Raw genomic sequence first — 20,117 nt, forward strand, 5'->3', positions numbered from 1 at the left:
ACTTACGGAAAGGATTGGGTCTAGATTCTAGGGGTAGGACAAGGAGTGAATCGTGGTTTAATGAGGCCTAAAATTTACATTATTTTAGGGATCTTTAAGAAAAAATAGACTTTAGAGTTACAAATACAAAATAAGGTAGAGAAGTGAGTACTCACTTAGGAAAAGAAAACCTAACAGTTTACTGGATCCTTGGGGCTGGGGTCTCTTTTTCTCCTAAGATCTTTTTAGATAGTTCCTGAGAAATAATTTCTTAGTAATTGTTTCTGATTATAATCTAGCTTCCTTCCCAATCTAGGATACCACATGAGTCTCAGTCAATCCCAACACCCATAGAGGTGTTTGCAAGTGAGGGGCACTGATACTTCACTTTACTAGCTTCAGGGCAAATCTGCCTCTGAGCAGAGATGTTTCAGGGAAAGGATTTACATGGTCCTGAGAAGCAGGAGAATAAAGGACCAGAAGGGCAGAAAGCTGTTCAAAAAAAAAAAAAAAAAAAAAAAAAAGAGAGAAACTATTGTTGGACCAGAAAATTTTGACACTGTTTTGTGGTTAATCATAATTAATGTCATTCTGGTGTTACCTATGTCAATAAATATGTCATAGCTTAAAACTTCGGTATAGTATGTTTGGAAGACTGAATGCAGAAGCCACAAACTTATGCTGCCGACCTTGCAGGGTGACTCATAGCCTAGACAGCTCTGTCCAAATCAGTGTGACTAGTCACAAAACATCTGCTAAGACCATCTTTGGAATACTTGTACGCTCTCTGACTCTCTTTCCTATCCTGGCCTGCTCTTCCAACTTTGAATCTGGCTGAATTTAGTTTTACATCTGACATCATTCTGCTAGGTACAAGGGTTTCACAATTCATATTTGCCCAGGGAAGATTCTATATAATCAAGCTCAGATGTCTAAAACATATAATGAAGGTTTAAAAAAAAAAGTGATGCTTTGGCTACAAGTGCTGAATGAGAACCAGGATTCATAAATAAAGGGTTCTTGAAACCAGAGGAGTAAAAAAAACCTTCAGAAGGTAACCCAGGCACATTTCCCCTGTGATAAATAATTGTTTTTCTTGGGTGAAGAAACCTCTTATGCTTACCATATGCTAAGCAGTTCACTTGATTGTCTCACACTGGTTTTGTTTGCATTTCTAACTCTTGAACCTTGAAAACTGATCACTTCAGCTCAGCTGAAAGAATTTAAAAAGAAAACAGCTGGGGCCACAAGTCAGAGGGAACCTTCAGACTGGTGGCAACCTTCTCACCCTCCAATTAGAAAAGCGGCCCCCTGATAAGGGCAGGGGAGGTCTGATGTAGACTGAATGCTTTACACCCTCCTGTCCACTTTGTGCCTTTCATTCCCTGTCCTTTCTGCTCCTATCTAAAGTTGGATCTTAAACTCCTGTCCCCAGTGCTGAAATCAGTGACCTTTTCTCACGCTTCCTCTTCCTATTTTCCAAGTCTCTCTTCTGTAGATGTTTTCCTGTTTGTCCGACTTTATCAGTCTCCTTTGCTGACTCTCCTCCTCTTTTGTCCCCTAATGGGTCTGTCTTCTCTGAGTTTCAGCTCTTGGCTGTCTGGTTGCTTCTCCTTCTCATCTATTACATTTAACCTCTCCCTCCCTCTCCACCCCCAGGGCTATTGCATGTGTTCCCAAGGCTTTACTTTTTATTCATTCAACAAATATTCACTGAATAAATATCCTTGACTCTCCCTTTTTTTATCTCTTACACCCACATTCAAAATGTCAAATTTTGTTGACTCTACAATTAAAATTCATTTCAAAACTGACTTGCTTTTACTGCTACCAACCAAGTTGAAAACAGCATCATCTGGACCAGTGCATTAGGCTCCAAATTGGCCTCCATGCTTTGCAGTTCATGTCCCCACTCATCTCCATTTCCCTTAGTTTTAGTCTCACCCAGCATCTGGACTCTGCCTTCCTTTTCAACCCCTACATCAGATCATGTCACTGCTCTGCTTGTAACTATCCAAATGGCTCTCTCTGTCTTTTTTTCAATTATGGTAAGAACACTACACATGAGATCCACCCTCATTCCAGAATTTTAAGTGAACAATAGAGTATTGTTATCTACAGAGATAACACTGCACAGCAGATCTCTAGAACTTATCCATCTTGCATAACTGAGATTTCATCTCCATCAATTGGTAGCCCCCCCGTCCTCCCTCTCCCAGCCCCAGCCCCATTCTATTCTTTGCTTCTCTGAGTTTGACTGTTTTAAAGTTAAGTGGAATCCTGCATTATTTGTCCTTCTGTGACGGGCTTATTTCACTTAGCAGAATGTCCCCAAGGCCAAGGCTGATACCAGGCTCTACACCAGCACACCGTCTGCTTACCCGTCCCTGCCTGCTACCACTCAGGCTTCGTCTCCTCCTAATCTTACCCGTGCTCCCTGAAATCCTGCTCATTTCTCTCTTGCCCCCTTAGAACACTCTAGACATGTTCTGGCCACAAGGCCTTTGCACTTCCTGTTTTTCTTCATGGATATATTTCCCCCACACAGGACAATCACCTCTTTTCCTCACCACTGTTGGGTCTTTGCTCAAGCATCATCTCAGTGAGGCCTTCCCAGGACCCCTGTCTTCAAAGTTTCAGCGTGTTCTCTCCTTTTTGGTCCTTCCTACTTACCTTTACTGCTTTATTTTCTCTCTACCACTTATCACCATTATATTTTTCTTATCTCTTTCTTTATATAAGAGTAAAATCTCCAGAAGGATAGAGATATTTGTTTGTTTTTTCACTGATATATTTGTTTTATCAGCATCTAGAACTGTGCTTAGATATATTAGGTACACAGTCAATATTTTTTGAGTGAATAAATGAATGAATAAATACATTCTCCTCTGTGCCACTATGGAGTACAATGATGAAGAAAAATTGGATCCTGCCCTTGATAAACAAAATCTCTAGTAAAAGATTGTCAAAAATGAAAGAAGTTTGTTTCAGGAGTTAGACAGCATGAAACAAGGAGACCTAATCCAGACTGAGGCAGAGTGAGGCACTTAAGTTGGGCTTCCTGGAGGAGGTGGAACCTGAGCCCAATGAATGGAGGAGGAGAGGTTTGGAGAAGGACTTTTTAGATAGAGGGATAACATAACGGCATGGTGGCTGAGCAGACACTGTTAGTGCTTCTCTTATTTCTCCTCAAATTCCTTTACCATTTCTGAATCTACCAACCTGAATTCCCCTGGCCAAGACCTGCATCATTCCCGGGGAGCTGTCATGCCTGTAAACACAGCAGGCTGGGGATGCCTGAGTACGAATGAGTGCCCCCGCCCTTAATCAATGACTGATGAGTGTCGGGGGCACATCATTCTCTTGCCTCTTGGCTGGGACATTCGTGTGGGGTGTGCTGTGCATCAGTCCTGTGGGGTAATGATCACCTACTCTGGTGGACTTAATAATGTATTCACTACTGGCTGAAATTTCCTTTCCTGTGTCACTTTACCCTCAACTACCCCCTTTCCTTGAGACTTGGCTCAGGGTTGGGCTCTGGAAGAACCAAAGTGAAGACAGTGATTATTACCCAAACTCCAGAGAATAAAAAATAATAGTCTTTGGTCTGCTTTGGGAGATGGTAAAGCAAATCAGATTGGCTATAGGGAGAGGTGATTAGGTTTGATAGTGAAGGAATTTGAATTCTAGGTTAAGGGATTTGGTCTGCTTTCAAATTCCTTCTGAAATCTTTGAGTTTGAGAACAAAGTAATCAAAAGAATATTTAAGGATGATGAATCTAGCCATGGTGTATGGGGGCAGGAGGGTCTTTGGGGAGGATGATCAGCTAGGAAACAGATCAAACAGCACAGTTAGGACATACTCAGAAGTGCTTTGGTGAGGTGGCAGGGAGAATGGAAAGGAATGGAGGAGAGAAAATGCAAAGGGAAAAAAAAGACAGGATTTGGAGTCAAGCTCTGTGTGTTGTGGGGAGGGAGGTGGTGGGAGGAGAGAAATAGAAAGTGTCTGAGGCTCTGTGAGTTAGAGAGCAGCTGTATTATTAACAGCGGTGAGGAAGCTGTGAGTGGGATCTGGATTTCATGAGTTAGACATTTGGAGTTTGTGCCAGTGGAACGTCCAAGTAGAAACGTTCAACAGACAGCTGGAAATATAAGGAGGCAGAAGGGACAGGGTTTTAGAATTGAGATCTTTCAGACAGTGATAAATGTGTCTGGCTATTTTGAAAAGCCCAAAGAAACACTTACTTTATACAAGTCATATAGTCCTGATATTGTTAACTCGCAACAGAGAAAGAGGAATGTCATAAGTAACCTGTAATTTTTGGTGGACTTGGCCATTGAAACACACACAACACTTGGGATGCAGAGAGGCTGTAAGTGCGCATGGGGTTGAGAGGGGGATTGGGAGGGCAGAAATCTAGGTTCTAACCATGCAAGTTCTTGAAGATACTGGACAACCAGGGAAGGGAGAAGTCAAGTCCAAGGAGTTTTGCCAAATTCAGGCACAGTAGACAGGTTTGGAATTCTGGAGATTGAGATTTGGCCAAAAGACCAGCCATGCCCAGCAGAGTCCTCAGACTCGGAGGACTGATGCTGTTTGCTTTTCTGCCTAGTTTTACGGAGTGGCACTGGCCAGACAGTGAAGGATGTTGTTAAGGAATCTCTTCCTTAGCCCTTTCTTCTTCTGTCTAAATAAACCTTATTTCACTGTCACAGGTCATACTTTCCATTTCTTTAATTATTTGTTGCTCTTCTCTGAACTTTTTCCAAATTCGCCTTAGAAGACTGAGACCAAACCTTCCAAACACAGTAACAACTGGCTTAGTTCTAGGCACAGGAAATAATTCTTTTTTCTAAAATGTCACACCCAGGCAACATTTCTTTGCAGGTTTTTCCACCTGTTTTTCAATGTGACCATTTAGTACTCATCTTACTTAGAAATCATGCTAATTTCAGACAAAATATGATCATAAGAGGCACATCCTTTCCAATAATTTTGTTTTAACTTCAAAGGCTGAGTTGGACAGGGTATTGGCTCAAATAAGTTTTTTTTTCTCACCCCTCCCCCATTTTAGGAAGATAAGAGGTAAAAGGTTATAAAATACTGCCACACTGCCAGTCTGAATCTTTTTCTCCCATAAGCTATCTCATGTCATGAAATATATGAGGCAAATTGTCAGGTTTTTGTCTTAATTTATGCATTTGCCCCTGCTTATCCCTGTAGATTAACTACTGGGCTAGCTAAAATGTAATGAGAAGTAATACATTTAAAGGCATTTGCTTAGACATGAGTCAAAACTGGAAGCAGAGGACGCGCCAGGGAGCTGAGATGGCTCTGACAACATCTCTGGGAGTAATTTTCCATGTGGACTGAAGGAAGACCTTGTAAGGCACAGCCCCAGGTTACACATGCTGGACTCCGATTCTGCAGGATTTCCAAGCCATTACTGGAGAGAGTCCACGGCTTGCCTGGCACAGTCAGAGGAGGAAGAGATGTTCAATGGACAATAAAAACTTTAGGTTTACAGAGTAAAATAGAAACAGGGCCTTCCTTTAACAGGGTTTAGAAACTTGCCCCTCAGTTAACGGGTGCGTGTGTGGGTGTCTGTGTGTGTGTAAATTTCCATAGTTCATTGCTTGGCGAGGTCCCATTCAGACAAGATTGCTGCCGATCTGCAGTCACTTCTGCCCCGGGGGTAGGATCCAAATCCAGAGAGGGGCAGATTCGCACCCTTTGAGGCTCCTGGGAAGCTCCGGCTGCCGGGGCAGCAGAGAGGAGGGAGCAGCGAGCGCCGCCCGCCGGCCAGACTCCCGGCGTCTCCTCCCCCTGTCCCAGGCCCACTCCCAAATTTAAGTACGCGCTTCCCGGCTCCAGCCAGAAGCCCTGCGTGAGCCTCCACACGTAGCCGCAGACAGCTCCTTAAATAGGTCGGAGCAAACAATCCCAGACGTGGGGCTGGGGCAGGCCGGCGGAGGCAACCGCACGGTGCACGCAGCGGCGCAGCGGGTCAGCCGGCGGCCAATAGCCAGGGCGCGGCCCGCCCCGTCGCCTCCCCCTCGGGGAGCCTATAAGGCGCCCGCGGCGCCTCGGGCGCCCGCTGCTCCGCGCCTCCCCGACCGCCTGGTTCCGGCCGCCCTCCGCGCCGCTCGGGGTGCCGGCCGCGGGCTCCCTGCGCGCACTCGCTCCCTGCCGCAGTCGTCGGCCCCGGGCGGACCAGGGGTCCCGGCTCTCGCGAGAAGTGGGCCTCCTTCGGCGGTGGGGGTGCCGGAGGCCGCGGACCCTCGCGGGGCCGAAGATGGGGTGGTGCGCGGTGAAGCCGCGGCTGCCCCTGCTGCTGCTGGCGCTCGTCCTCCAGCCCTGGGATTCCTGCCTGGGTGCAGACTCGGAGAAGCCCTCCAGCACCCCCACAGGTGAGCACCCCCGCGGGCCGCCGGGCCTCGTGAGGCTCGGCCGGACGGCCAGTTCATTCATCCAGCAGCCAGCCCTTCGCGTGGAGCCTGCCAGGTGAAGTAGGTGGAGGGGGCCCGCCCCTCCCCACGCCCGCAGGGGTGAGTGGGTGGGAGCCTGTCCTGCCGGAGGACCACCGAGGTGAGTGCGGAGGGCTGTCCACCCGCCCCAGGACCGCCGAGGTCCTGCGCGCGGGCGGGGCTGGTCCCCGGGGAAGTGTGGGAGCATCCGCCCTCTGGGGCGCTTGGCGTTCTCAGAAAGCCGAGAGCGCACGAAGTTTTCTTCAGCACAAGTTGGGGTTTCCTTTTGGTCTTGCGGGTCAGTGGGTACCAACACCTTGTCCTGCAGCTTTCCTTTCTTCTTTGCTGGAGTTGGCATGACTTATCCGTACTCGACGAGGCAGTACTCCCTCTGTGACCTGAACACGGGGCTCAGTGTACTTTCTGATTGATGGTGACACATTCCTTCCAGCGCCCCAGGAAGCAGCCGGTAACACCTACCTTCTGCCAAAAACAACGCTCAAAACCTTGGTTGTTTTCAGTAAGACTGCTTGGCTACCCGGTAACCTCCAGGCGGTAGCTTTCCTCCTTGGGGATTTGGAGGGGAAGCTGTCTACAGCTTCTCCCCTTAGCCACCCCTTTCCTTAAAGCCTTAATGCCATTTCTTGTTTTCAGAAGCTCGAACTGCCCCGAATAGTTCAGTCAAGTTCATGTAAAACAAGACTTTTTACATTTAGCAAGATTAAAGGGAGTCCCACCACATGTTTGTCCAAACATACTTTGCTGCCCTTTGCTGCACATGAGATACCCTTGGAGTTTTCCACTTTGTGCTCTAACTCTGTGCTCCATGAAATTAGATCTTGCATTTAAATGTCCTTCTGCTGTACTGCTTTTTTTTTTTTCAGATTAAAATCATTTTGTCATTTTTTTTTTTTTTTTTGGTGGGGGAGTAAATAAGTCGTTTTTCTGCTTGAACTTTACACTAAACACAAGGACAGAAATTTCTATTTTAGGTGTACATTTAGAAGTTGGCATTTGGTGTAAAACCCAGTTAATCCATGTAAGCAATAGTTTGGCTTTCCGTAAGTGTTTTAGAAAACTGTGGACTAAGTTGCCCATCTTTCTACATTCCTCCCAAACAGTACTTGCTTTGTTAGCTTGAGAAACTTAAGCATTCAGATAGATTTTTGTCAGTTACAGGATACTTTTCTTTCAGATTTATGTGGTGGCTTCAAAATGGGTTTCTCAAACCTTTTTGGTTTCTTTAAACTTGAACTGAAATTTTTTCATAACTTCAAAATTTTCTTTTAGTGTAACATCTAGAAAGTAGACAAGTAAATGCCTTCAGCAAACTTGGAAATCTAGACATTGAAAAAAAATCCCCAGAAAAAATGACTTTCTTTGTTGAAACACCCGAGAAAACTTCCTGGGAAATAAAATAACCTCTCAGGGCTTTGCTGCTTTTAGAGGGACCTCTTCAGCCTTTGTATATTTTATTTCACTTTGTTATCAACACTCCTTACTTTTTTGTAGAAGGCATCTCTTTGTAGCTGCCTTTAGGTTTACATTCAAAATCATCTTCCATTCCTAATCTGACTTTTAAGTTTCATGGAGCTGGACAGTAAAGTTTTAATGGATTGTAACATCAGAGAAAGGATATTTCAGATATGATTTTTTTTTTTCAGAAAATGACCACGTAAAACCTACTGCTGAAATTTGAGGACTGATTTTGATAAGTGGGCATGGAAAATTCAGATATCATCTAAATGCAGAAAAATATTAATTTGATGGAATCAGCAGTAGCCAGTTTGATTATGAACTGTTCGTTAATTAGGTAGATGTGATAAGCTAATAAATATAAATATAGATGGGACAGTGCTTGATAACATAGCTAGAATCCTGGATTATGTTCCATTTTCTCGCTAAAATACTACAACTGAAAATTGCTTAACTGGAAAATTTTCTTTATCTATGTGAATATCAAGCAAACTTTAGGACTCTAAGTTGTCTAGCTTACTTAATGGGAAGTCTTAAAGAAGAGTGCTTATCATCTCTGACCCCCTGTGTTGGTCACCATATCTCAGATAGCCACTAAGAAATAGACTAGACCAGGGTTTTGTGGCCCTTTTTGCATTTTGAGCCAGATAATAATTGTGGTAGACTGTCTAGTGAATTGTATGATGTTTAGCAGCATTGTTACTCGCTAGATGTCAGGAGCACCCTTCTCCAGGTGTGCAAATAAAAAGCGACTCAAAATGAAAAGTGACCAAATGTCTCTGCAGGGACAAAATTGCCCAGGGTTGAAAACCACTGAATTAGACAAATCTATGTGTATATGAGGCATTCTAGTGTTACCAGAATGATAATAGCAACGCTTTTTAGGAAGCGGATATTTATAGTGATTTTCCATCTTTCCACCGTAGTGGGGAATGTGCTGTTTGAATCATGTTAATCAGTTTTTGGAAAATAGTTTTTCCTAGCTTTGATGCTGTGTGTTAACTAGAGTTGAGAACACTGCTTTTTGTTCTGTTTACTGAGAGTTCTGCTGTGGACTGTGTTCATTTCTTTTTTGGTTGCTACTTTGTTCTTAGCATGGAAAGACTCGAAGCACGAATTTGGTTAAAATCAATCATTTTCTCTTAGAATCAGCTATCAGAATTTTACCTTAAAATTTTATCCCCACGGGAGCTTTCGAGGCAAAACCATCCTAATGAATGTCAGCAAGTCACATTCATACCCTGATTTATCTTCCCTATACTTTTTTTGCCTTCTAGATTAGAGAAGGAAAGGATTGGATATATTTCTGCCAAGCATTTGTAACCAGGTCTGCAGACCTGGATCAATGTTTTTGTCTGTTTTCTAAGGTACCTTGACTGTTCCATGATCTAAATTGGGCAGAAACCAAGTTTTGGGCAACAACGGAGGAAATGGTTTCAGATGTTTCTGTGAAGACCAGTATTTTTCAACCATGTTCATTTATAAAGTCTTTAATTTACCCTGGCACATTCAAGGAGGAAAGGGAAAGTTTGTCCCTATCTGTTGATGCAAACTGGCAATTTATGGGGCGGAGAGGAAGAGACCAAGGTCCTGGAGAAACCTCTGGAAGAAGAGAGGGAGGCTTGTCCTTTGTGTACTTTCTGTGTCCTGGGCTCCAGCCACACAAAACAACTTGTCATCCTTAGACTCTGCCATCCAACTATATGATAAAAACAGACATACAAAATGACTTTGAGAATGTGGCGGGCAGATGAGACAATTAGATTGAGATGATCTTTTCTACCCATCACATTGACTAAAGCATTTAAAAATAGGCTCTGATCATACCAACTTGTGAGGATGAGAACTCTCCAACTGCTAATGGGAGTAGGACATTTCTGGAGAGCAGCATAGTAATGTCTAGTGGAGCTGAGAATCCACGCCTCCTGCGGTCCTAGATCTATACGTGAACGAGGCTCTCACATTTCTGTGCCTCCTGTTCTCCTTGGAAGTCTGTTCTCTGTTTAGATCTAGCTCCTAGGAAGTTCTCCCCTTTACTGTCTTTTGTTTGGCTCTTTTTCTGACTTCTTAATGCTGTTGGTTTATACAAATCCTACCTGCTTTGTATGATAGATCATGTTTATGTTGAATAAAGTAGAATTCTGCAGGTCATATCACCTCTGTGGGAACTCGCAACAGCCGCAGAAGGTATGTCAACCAATGTGGCCATTTACATCTTTGAAGTAAAGGACTGAGTCTTACTCATTTCTCTGCACCTCCCAGTGCCTTCCCTGTTCTTTTAACACAAAGAGATTCTCGTTTCATGTTTGTCGAGTTTCTGGCCCGCTCCGAGAATCATGAAAACTGTCATGCAGTCAGTGAGATTGCTTTTCTCCCAGAATTTTAACTCAATTCGGTGAACTTCCTTTCTCTACCCAGGGACCCATACACAACCATGATCAAGGAACTTCCCAATGAAACATCAGGCAAGAGTTTGTTTCTGAACTGTGGTTGGCAACTCTTATCCACAAGTTGTATTTTCTGCTCTACCTACCCTTCTGCATATAAAACCACACCTTCAGAAATACTGTGATCCTTTTTTTTTGTTTGATTTTTGTAGATGGTGAAATGGGCATGGGGAATGGTTATGCCACTTGCAGAAGATAGCTGGAAAGCAGCCCAAGAGAGCTGGTGCGCCTTCTTCAGGCCATACTTTGTGTCTTTTCTGACCTCTCTTTGTTCTGTTGGACTTTTGGGAGCTGTGGGAAAGAAACAGAGGCCTAAAGAAGGGCATCAGAGACCTAAAGAAGCAAAAGCGATGCTTTTCCAAAGAGCACTCATTGTAGGTTTATGTAAACGGAGGGGGAGCGGTAGTTGGGGGCTGAGGGAAGGCTGGGTGCTAGGCCAGGGTGGCAGACTTTCGGCCCATGGGCCCAATCCAGCAGACTATTAACAGCTACCTGTATTTATACAGCCAGTGATGGTTTTTACATTTTTAAATGGCTGAAGAGAAAAGTAACATATTGTGACATGTGAGAGTTATATGAAATTCACTCTTCAGGGTCCATAAAGTTTCCTTGGCTCATAGCCACATTGGTTGACATATCTTCTGTGGCTGTTGCGAGTCCCCACAGAAGTGATATGACCTGCAGAATTTAAATTGTTTACTCTCTGGCCCTGTGCAGAAAACTGCCGACCCTCACTTGGGAGACGACGTTCCTTGTTTAGCGATGTCTCCTGCAGATCTGCTGCTGTCCTGGAAAGAGCCGGATTCTGGCCAGTAGCAGCTGGCTCCGGGCATTGGAGAGGGCTGTTTTTCATTTTAAACTTTGCCAGTGATTCCTGTGGCATTTTGAAATCAAACAGAGAGCTTCTCTGTTACATCTTTTTAAACACGGTGCTTGATGCTAACTAGACGTGTACCTTGGGGTAAATAGTGTAGTCGTGATAAAAAAATGAATTAAACAGCTTGTAGGTGGGAACGGAGATAACATATTTCTTCTTCAGAGCTTGTGTGTGTTTTAGAAATTTGCCCTAGAAACTTGGTTATGAGTTGTGGCCTCATTCCTGGGAGGAAATGTTTAGAACATTTATCAATGAATATTTTTATTCTTCAATCTTTGCTAAAAAAATTAGGCTAAACTGAGAAATTGGTGACGTTTAAATTGACAAATTTTTTTTCTTTCACATTTTACTTGTTTGCATTTGCTGTGGTATGGTTGCCTCACTAAACAGAACTAATTTTCAGAGCTATTGAGATTTTAGTTAGTCAAGAAATAGTTATCCAGAGTAGTAGGATTTTAAACAGTGTATTGTGACTTCTTGTCCTTATGCTATTTGCTTTTTTTTTTTTTTTTCCAATTGAAGTATAGTTGATCTGCTACTTACTATACTAAGGCCCGTATTTTGCAACCTGTGTTTGGTAAGGGTGCTACTGAATTTATTACTGCCCTATTAACTGTGTCCCAAGAATGCTCCTTCAAAAAATACTGTTTATAATTTAAAGATACAGAAACTTTAAATAAGTTTTAAAGTTTTTTTTTTTTTTAAACAAAACATTAATGTTTCCCACTTAGGATAACTTTATTTAAAACAAAATTCGAAGAGCGAAGGTGTGTTATTTTTATACCTAGAGGAAAGATTTCCATCATGTTTTCTTTTGTATGTTAAAAGAGGGAAATTACGTTCTGTTAATAATTTTAATTCAGTTTTTAAATATAAATCTGTTAAAAAAAAACTAAGTCAAGTTAGTGCATTTACATACTTAGTTACTAGATTGATTCATAAGTATTTTTCAGGCCTGATTGTATTAGTAGCATACTGTAGCAGTTTTGGGAAAGTAACAATCGTTTTTTATTCTTACTGAAATATGGTTCTATTTCCCCCCTTAAATTTATTTCTTAAAAGAGATGTGACTAAGTGAGAAAATGCTTAATTTGTTACTATGGAAATATATTGTGTTTACTATTTATATTCTGCTACAAAAATCTGGTTTAAAGTTTAGTTTTTATAGGGTTAGACAAATTTTGTTTAATTAGGGAGAAAACTCTAAATGAATAGTGAATAGACAATCTTTGCTTTATTTTGATCTTTTCCTTTACTTTTTTTTGGTACTTTTTTTGACTTTTACTGTTCTTTTTGATTTTTACTCTTTTTACAAGGGAGTATCAGTCTTTATGCAAGTTTCTGAGTGATGGGGGACACTTCACAGTCTTTATTAAGACAGAATGACAGGGTCTCCTACATCTGAGTATCCTCTCCCTTTGAACTGAAGACTCGTATTTCTGAAGTACTACTGTATTTATAATCAAAATCTTCACTAGAATTGAAAAAACCCCCACATTTTAACAATTCAAAGAACATGCTGATTACTCTTAGTATATTCTGTAAAACTTTTAATACAAATAAAAGTTTTCAAGGACACAGCTAAAAGAAGGGGGCTAAGTGGTCAGGAAAAAGTGCTTCTAACAAACATGGTTGAGTTTCTAAAATGGGCTAGATTTATAATTAAACCTCATTTGTTATATTGATTTTAACATTGCTATTATTTTGGACTAATAAGACATCCTGGAGTTATTACATTAACTGATCATCTGCTCTTTTTCTTTAGGGTTACAGTCTCAAATTTTCAAAAAGAATTCTACTTATTTTCTAGTTACCAATCTGTTTTAACGTTTCTTCCATAGAGAGGATTTTCCTCTGATTTAAGTGCAGTGGTTCTGTTCTTCTAATGCTATGGACATCATGCATAAAGGTTCTCATGGCAGGAAGGAACTTGCCAGCATATGCAATTTTTATTGCTCCCATCACCTGCCCCAGTCAGACCCAGATACTCCGGGGCACTAAGGAGACACTGAATATGCATCTTGCGCAGGCACGGCTTCACTCTGTAGGCCCAGCGGCAAGTGGAGGAAGGACGTGGAATCCTGGCAGTCTTGGGTTCCTGGTTCTGGGACATTGTTCAGGAAAAGCCCCAGAAACTCTACATCTTAATTCCAGTGACCACAGAGCCCCGACACAGAGCCAGGGTCCCATCAGCAAGGCCCTATTGTTGACTATTTTGTCGGTTTGAAGCTACAATTTTTATGGGGCCTTAGGGTGCAAGTTACTTTTGGTGCTACACACATGGCTAGAATGGAGCCAATTACTTTTAGATGTTTAAAATGCGTTCTCAAACTGGTTCTTTGAACATTTAATTCTTTTTTTCCCTGGGCCTAACAGTATACTAAACTCCAGCAGCTATTTTAGCATGCCAAAAAAAAAAAAAAATTAAACAAATATAGAATTTAATTTTTTTTTTTTTAAGAAACTGGCTAGCAGTTTTCAGGCAGACTAAAATGACCTTCCTAGTCTAAGGCCCTGGGAAGTCGTATGGAGCTGTTGTGCAGAGGGCAGGCTGGCCCTCTGCTGGGATTTTCCAGTTATGCCCAAGCCAGCTCTGAGGCCCCTTGTCTTCTGAGGTCCCCCGTCTCCTGCGTTAGCCTTGCTGGATCTTTCCTGGCCTCCAGCTGGCACCGCAGCTGTGACCAGAGTGCCTTGCTCGTCCAGAGCCTCTGAAATTCCTGTCTGCCACGTCTGGAGGGGGACAATTCTCCTTTTCTTCTTAGTTCAGTTTAAACAAGGTTGGAATTTTTTAAACAGTGACTTTACTAGGTAACCAAGGGCAAAACAAAACACAGCTCCAAACTGGAAAACCACCAAAGCAAAGCAGTGAACAGACTTCCAAAGTAGAGACTCAGAGTTCTTACTCTACTCTGACTTTAGTTAGAGACCCACATCCCAGCACATCCTTGGGGCGCAGGTGGTGTGCTGTGCTCAGTTTTCTTTCTCCACTCTTGCATCCCACACCTCACTTCTCTTCACCACTTTCTTTTTTACACAGACAGCTCGGTCTTTTCCAGGGTTGGAGTCCACGAAGCCCACGGGTAGATAAGTGTTAAAACATTGTGAAATAGTTAAAAAAATATGTATATATATATTTAATATATATATTATATATATAGTATATATATATACACACACACACACATATATGTATATATTTTTACACTCACACACACACACACACACGCACACACACACTTTGGTCTCTACCTCCCTGTTCTGTTGTTTGGTCTTTGAGCCTGGTGCCTGGCACAGAGCTCCTAAAACCCTTGCAATTTCCTGAGGGAAAGGAGTGTCTGGCACAGAGCTCCTAAATCCCTTAGAATTTCCTGGGTGATAGGAGCATCTTTTATTTTAACGAGACAACTCTTGGTGGGCTTTTGGCTGGGGGCTGGTCACGAGAAAGACCAGGCCATGATTAGGAGCTTGGAGCTTTCAGCCCTAACCCCCCAATATTCTGGAGAGGGCAAGGGATTTGAAAATAAGTTAATAATCAGTTGTGCTATGTGATGAAACCTCTATGAAAATCCCTAAAGTACGGGGTTTGGGGAGCTTCCAGATGGGGGACCAAATCTACAAGCCAGGATGGTGGTGCCCCCCAACTCCGTGGGCACAGAAGCTCCTGCCCTCCGGACTCGTCCAGCCCTCGCCCTGGGTATCTCTTCATCTGGCTGTTCATTTTTATCCTTTAAAACATCTTTTGTAGCAAACTGGCAATAGTAAGCCAACTGTTTTTCTCGCCTCTGGGGTTCTTGGGAACCTCTGACGCGCAGCCAGGTCAGACAGGAGCTGTGGATGAGCTGCGGACCTACTGCCTGTGACTGGTGTCAGAAGTGGGGGCTGTCTTGTGGGACCCTGCCCTTAACCTGGGGGCCCTGTGCTGGTTCTCGTGGAGTTGAATCGAAGGGCAGGACACCCCGCTGGTGTGGGAGCACTGGTCTGTGTGGGGGAGAAGCCACACATGGGTGTTGTGTCTGAGTAGCAGAGGAGCTGACAGCAGTGTTTTCTCTAGACGTAGGTGGGCTGCGTATTTCTGTAGTTCCGTGGGTACCTGTCAGCATAACACTAGCCATTTGTTTTCTTCCGTGGGTAAGTTTTTGTGTTTTTGATATTGCTTTAATTCTTGGTTTTGAGTAGTAATTTACATTTGTTTTTATGAACATACATACTTTAATAAATCTACATTTACTTAGTTACCTTTAAAAGATCTGCCAGAATACATTTTTTTTTCTAGAGGTAATTAACACTGTTATAACTTCTTAGATACAAATGTATGCTACAGATAATTACTAGTGTGTGAAACTCTGAAAGGTGACAATTAATATTTAAAAATTCAACTCAGTGAGTATTTATTCAGTGAGTGGCTAGTCTGTTCTGAATTGCCTTATGTGGAGGAAGAATAGAAAAACAAAACATGACAGACAAAAAATGCATTAGGCTTGGTTCCTATTCTACATTGAAAATTCTAAGATTCTTACAGGGAAAATAATGCATGTGTAAAATTGAACAAGTCAAAGAAGCACTTACGGTGAAGCCTGGCCTTTGGGCAAGAGGATAGACATCTGGACGTCGCTCTGACCCTTCCGTCACCAACCTTGAGACAGTTCCCTTGCCTCTCCGACATCTCTGTGATTTATGATCTCTCTGCCTCTGCTGTTTGATGGTCTGAATTCTAAACGTCAGGATGTGTAGCAGAGACAAAGAGCTGCAGGCATCAGAAAAGAGACCTCAAGGAAACTTACTATTAATATATGTGAGGCAAAAGTAAACAAAGATACAAAGTTATTTTGTATTTTAATATTCCAGTTATTCTATCAGGAGCTAGACTTAGACTTCAATATTGTTTTTTTTCCCCTAATTAACTTTTGATTTAGAGGTAAGAAGGTAAGGCCAAGAATAACTAGAATTAAATTTACATTTAAAAATATTCCAAGTGTTTTAATGCGAGAGGAAAAAAACAGTCTGGTGTTTATGTGCAGCTGTTTTCTGTCTTCTGAGAAGAATCATAACTCAGTATATTTAAATATTGTAAGTGGTTTTTAAAAATAACTTTATAGACCTATATTTCAGTCCTGACCATTTTAGTTCTGTTGGTTAACAAAAGTGATGCTGGTACCTCTTTAGAAGTTAAAGAATTTTTTAATGAAATGTACTATTGAAAAATGGAAGCCCTCCTCCAAAATATTCTTGAAACACTTATCAAATCACTTTTTAGAGTCATTAAATATCTTTAAAATATGATTGCATTTAGTAAACTAGAAACATGGTAAATATAAAGAAAATCAGCTCCTGGAAGAAAAGTATCTGTGTGCATTGTGTGTGTGTCTGCACAGAGATGACTGTTAAGCCTTGAGAATGGAGTAGAAAGATGGAATGCCTTTCGATCTGGACTTCTCTTTGATATATACTGCTCAACCATTGTCGCAGTAACGTCTGTTCCACGTGTGTTTGCACCTCTAGGATGGAACATGCGTAGTAAGTGGTGAAGTCTCATACAGACCCAATCCTTGGACGCGGTAATGGTGTCCAGTGCTTTTTCTCTTTTTCTGGCTATTTTTCCTACTGCTGCAGAGAGATTTTATGTAAATTGAAGGAAACAGTTCAAATTAAACAGCTGGATGGGAAAGAGGGTGGCTTGATATTTGAAAACATACCATTGTTACTTTTTCAAATGTAAGATTACCAAAAATCACAGAGCCATTTAGTCTGGATGTTGTTTTTGGAGATGAACTGTGATTTATTGAATAAGCGAGGAAGCGTTAGCAGATGTTTCTCCTGTAGGGTAGGTAAGGTTGAAGAAAAGTCCGTTTTATTAAAATGATTACCCTTTGTGTTACTGTTTAATATAAAGTAGTTGATACATTTATGTCCCTCAAGTGTAAGCACAGAGTTTTTTCTTAGGGTACATAATCCTATATAGCCAAACCCCCTCCTTCATAGTGAGTCACTGAATGGCTCTATTATATACCAGTAGCAGCAGCACTGTGGTGGGTTACAGTTTATGGCTGAGTGGATAGGTAAGATTTTTCAGGCTGAGGTAAAAGATAAACTAAGGCTTGTTTTAAGCCATGCATGTAAACTTAAGCAATGTCTGCAGTCGACAGTTATATCTCCTTTTCTAAAACTGAATTTAAATTCTTTGCTGATGCAAGGTATGACTTTTTCTTAGTAAGTGTCAGAGCAGTCCATGTTTGAATAAGGTTAAAGCATATGTGAGTTGTAGAAAATCCTTTTGGAAAGTGAGTCTTATTCAGTGTGAAGAGGTGATGGGAGGCGGAGATTAAGTGGAGGAGAGGAAGTGAAATTGTTTGTAAGCATGATAGACAAGTATAAAATGCGTGATTTCAGTGGGTTCAGGCAATTAATTCAGAAATATGTGTAAGTGCCACTGCCTCAAATGCATTACAAGTTTGCTTATGTAAAATTGGACACACCCTCAGCGGAAATGTGGGTTTGAATATTTTCATATGAGGAATTTACTTACCTGGATTATGCTAATTGATGGTGTAGCATTTCATATTAACTGGAATAAACTGTACATCCCAGCCATTCCTGCCACACCACGACTCCCAGCCTGCATCCCCTGTCGTGGGTCCTGGTGGGCCGTGCACCCTGAGACGGTGTGCAGTACTGGATTTGCTTTTCATTTGGTTACAGGGAATTCGCTGGTTGCTGTGGTGACCAGCAGAGGTTCGGAAACTTAGGCACTGTGTCTATGATGGCAACCATGGACGTGTTCCATGGTGGAAGAGGGTGCTTCTCATTTCTGGGTGTTTCTGATAAATTGAGGTGCAAGTTCATTGTGCTTTGAATTATCTGGAAAGTGGCATTGGTCCCACTTTCATCCTGAATTATTATTAAGAATTTGAGAATGTTGCTAGTTTGCGCTTTAAACTTTAGGGCAACTGCACAAGTGGTACAGGAGGGAATGCTTGCTTTCTAGATAAAGCCAGAGAGGGTTCTCTGAACGGATGGGGGCAAGACACCTTTAAATGCGATTTAAATGTATGTATGAGCTTGCCTGGGTTACTGGAATACGTGATTTATTTTAAGGCCAGATGTTCACAAACTGCTTGTATGCTAATTATGAAAGATGCCCCAGGGGAGACAGTGTAGAATAATGGCTAAGGGGATGGGATTTTGGAATTGGACAACCTAAATTTAAATCCCATCTCTACCACTTGTTTGCTGATTGTCCTAGAAACAAGTTACTTAACCTCTCTGAATCATAGTCTCTTTATTTATAATGATTATTGCTCCCTGAGGTTGACTTGAAAACTAAATGTGATAATGCCAGTAAGAAGCTTAGCACAGTGTCTGCAAACAGAAATTTCTCAGTAAGTGCTGCTAACTGAATTTATTATTTTGAACAGTATAATTAGCATTATTCTAAAGTGAAACATACAATGTATGGAATTAATTCTTGTATTCTGAATGATAAAGTGGAGAGAAAAGTTTAGGCTTCCAGTGAATTCTAGAAAATAAGTTTTCACAAGTTAAGATATAAAGACAACCTTTTCCAAGGGAACCCAAAGGAAATAAAGAGATTTAGTGGTGCAGTTTCTTTGATAATGTTCTTGGATTACTTACTCAAATTCACAATTTTGAATCACTTTTCTTCCTTCCTCTTATTTATTCTTGATATACAGATATGTTGAGTTTCACCCATTATTTTCTCTGTCTCTTTTTGGTTTAATCTGTAGTGGAAAGAATATTTTTATATCATTGAATATTGCAAACAGATAAGGCCTGTTTAAAAACAAAATCTTAAGACTGCTGTCACACTCAGTAGCAATTCTTTCGTGTCATCAAATACTTATTCAAGTTCCCTTCCGCCCTCTGTTCTCAAAACTGTCTTTTTATTGTTTGTTTTATCAAAATCCATCAATTTCTCCTCCTAAACCCCCCTTTAAGTTATCACCACCTTAGTGGGGGCGACTGATCTCTGGCAGCTTGAAGGTCAAATTCAGCCTGCATATTGTTTTTCAGAAAACTTGAACTAAGTCCTATGTTTTTAAAATCAGGACATTTTATTTAAAAGTCTGGAATTTATTTCTCGGGGTTGGCTGGGGTGGGGAGGAGGCCTGGAGACCTGGATTGATTTGCCGGCCCACATGGCAGCCACGGCAGGCAGATGTGAGGAGAGCTCCCCCTGCAGGTGATACTGGTGCACTCCTGTTCGCCGTAGCTCCCTGTAGGTTGCATCACTATTTATTGCGTGTTGCAACTCTTGGTCTGGGCGCAATCACAGAATGATTATACACACAGTTATAATTGCTTCTTAAATTGTTAAATTAACTTGCCTCATCTTTCCATACTAATCTTCCTCAAGTCCGGTAGCTTTTAGCTGTGTTGGCTTTTTGCCCTTCCCCCTCCCCCCATCCCATGCGATGTTTGATAATGTCTGGAAACATTTTTGATTGTCAGGAGTGGTGGGTACTACTTGTACCCTGTGGTTAGAGACCAGGATGCTGCTGACAGTGCACAGCGTGCCCCCGACCAGAAAGAACTATTTGGCCCCAAACATCAGTAGAGATGAGGTTGAGAAACTTTGCCGTAGTCTGACGGCACATGTCTAATTTCACTGCTCTGTTTAGAAAGTTCCCATGCCTTTCCTGTTTCCCAATGTATTTATCATTATTTCCCAGTTTTCACTCGATATTCAGACTGGACTTCTTATCCAACCAAGAGACAATGCTTTTTATCTTTTTTTTTAGTCATATCTGTTTTTCCAGTTTCTTCCCACTGTCAAAATCCTACTTATTTTTAATGCCTCCAGTTTCCCTGTTCATGAAGCTGTTTTTTGGTTTGTTTTTTGTTTTTTCACCTGA

General features: G+C 41.8%; 1 protein-coding gene and 1 long non-coding RNA gene across 2 annotated transcripts in view; one reads left to right on the forward strand and one right to left on the reverse strand.

Moving 5' to 3' along the window:
- Nucleotides 1-790: 790 nt before the first annotated feature.
- On the reverse strand, nucleotides 791-19,990 carry LOC116665847. Its single transcript, XR_004322582.1, has 3 exons — nucleotides 19,730-19,990; nucleotides 1,521-1,524; nucleotides 791-801 (listed from the first exon to the last, which is right to left on the reverse strand). It is a non-coding gene; the product is annotated as an uncharacterized LOC116665847 (long non-coding RNA).
- Nucleotides 5,858-20,117, forward strand: part of LOC116665845 (procollagen-lysine,2-oxoglutarate 5-dioxygenase 2-like) — a 44,123-nt gene continuing 29,863 nt past the window's right edge. Inside the window, exon 1 of the mRNA XM_032486861.1 lies at nucleotides 5,858-6,390. Coding sequence (XP_032342752.1) covers nucleotides 6,276-6,390 — 115 coding nt within the window. The 5' untranslated portion in view covers nucleotides 5,858-6,275. The remainder of the gene's footprint in view (nucleotides 6,391-20,117) is intronic.

This window comes from Camelus ferus, chromosome 1 (assembly GCF_009834535.1).
Source record: "Camelus ferus isolate YT-003-E chromosome 1, BCGSAC_Cfer_1.0, whole genome shotgun sequence".
Taxonomy (NCBI): Eukaryota; Metazoa; Chordata; class Mammalia; order Artiodactyla; family Camelidae; genus Camelus; species Camelus ferus.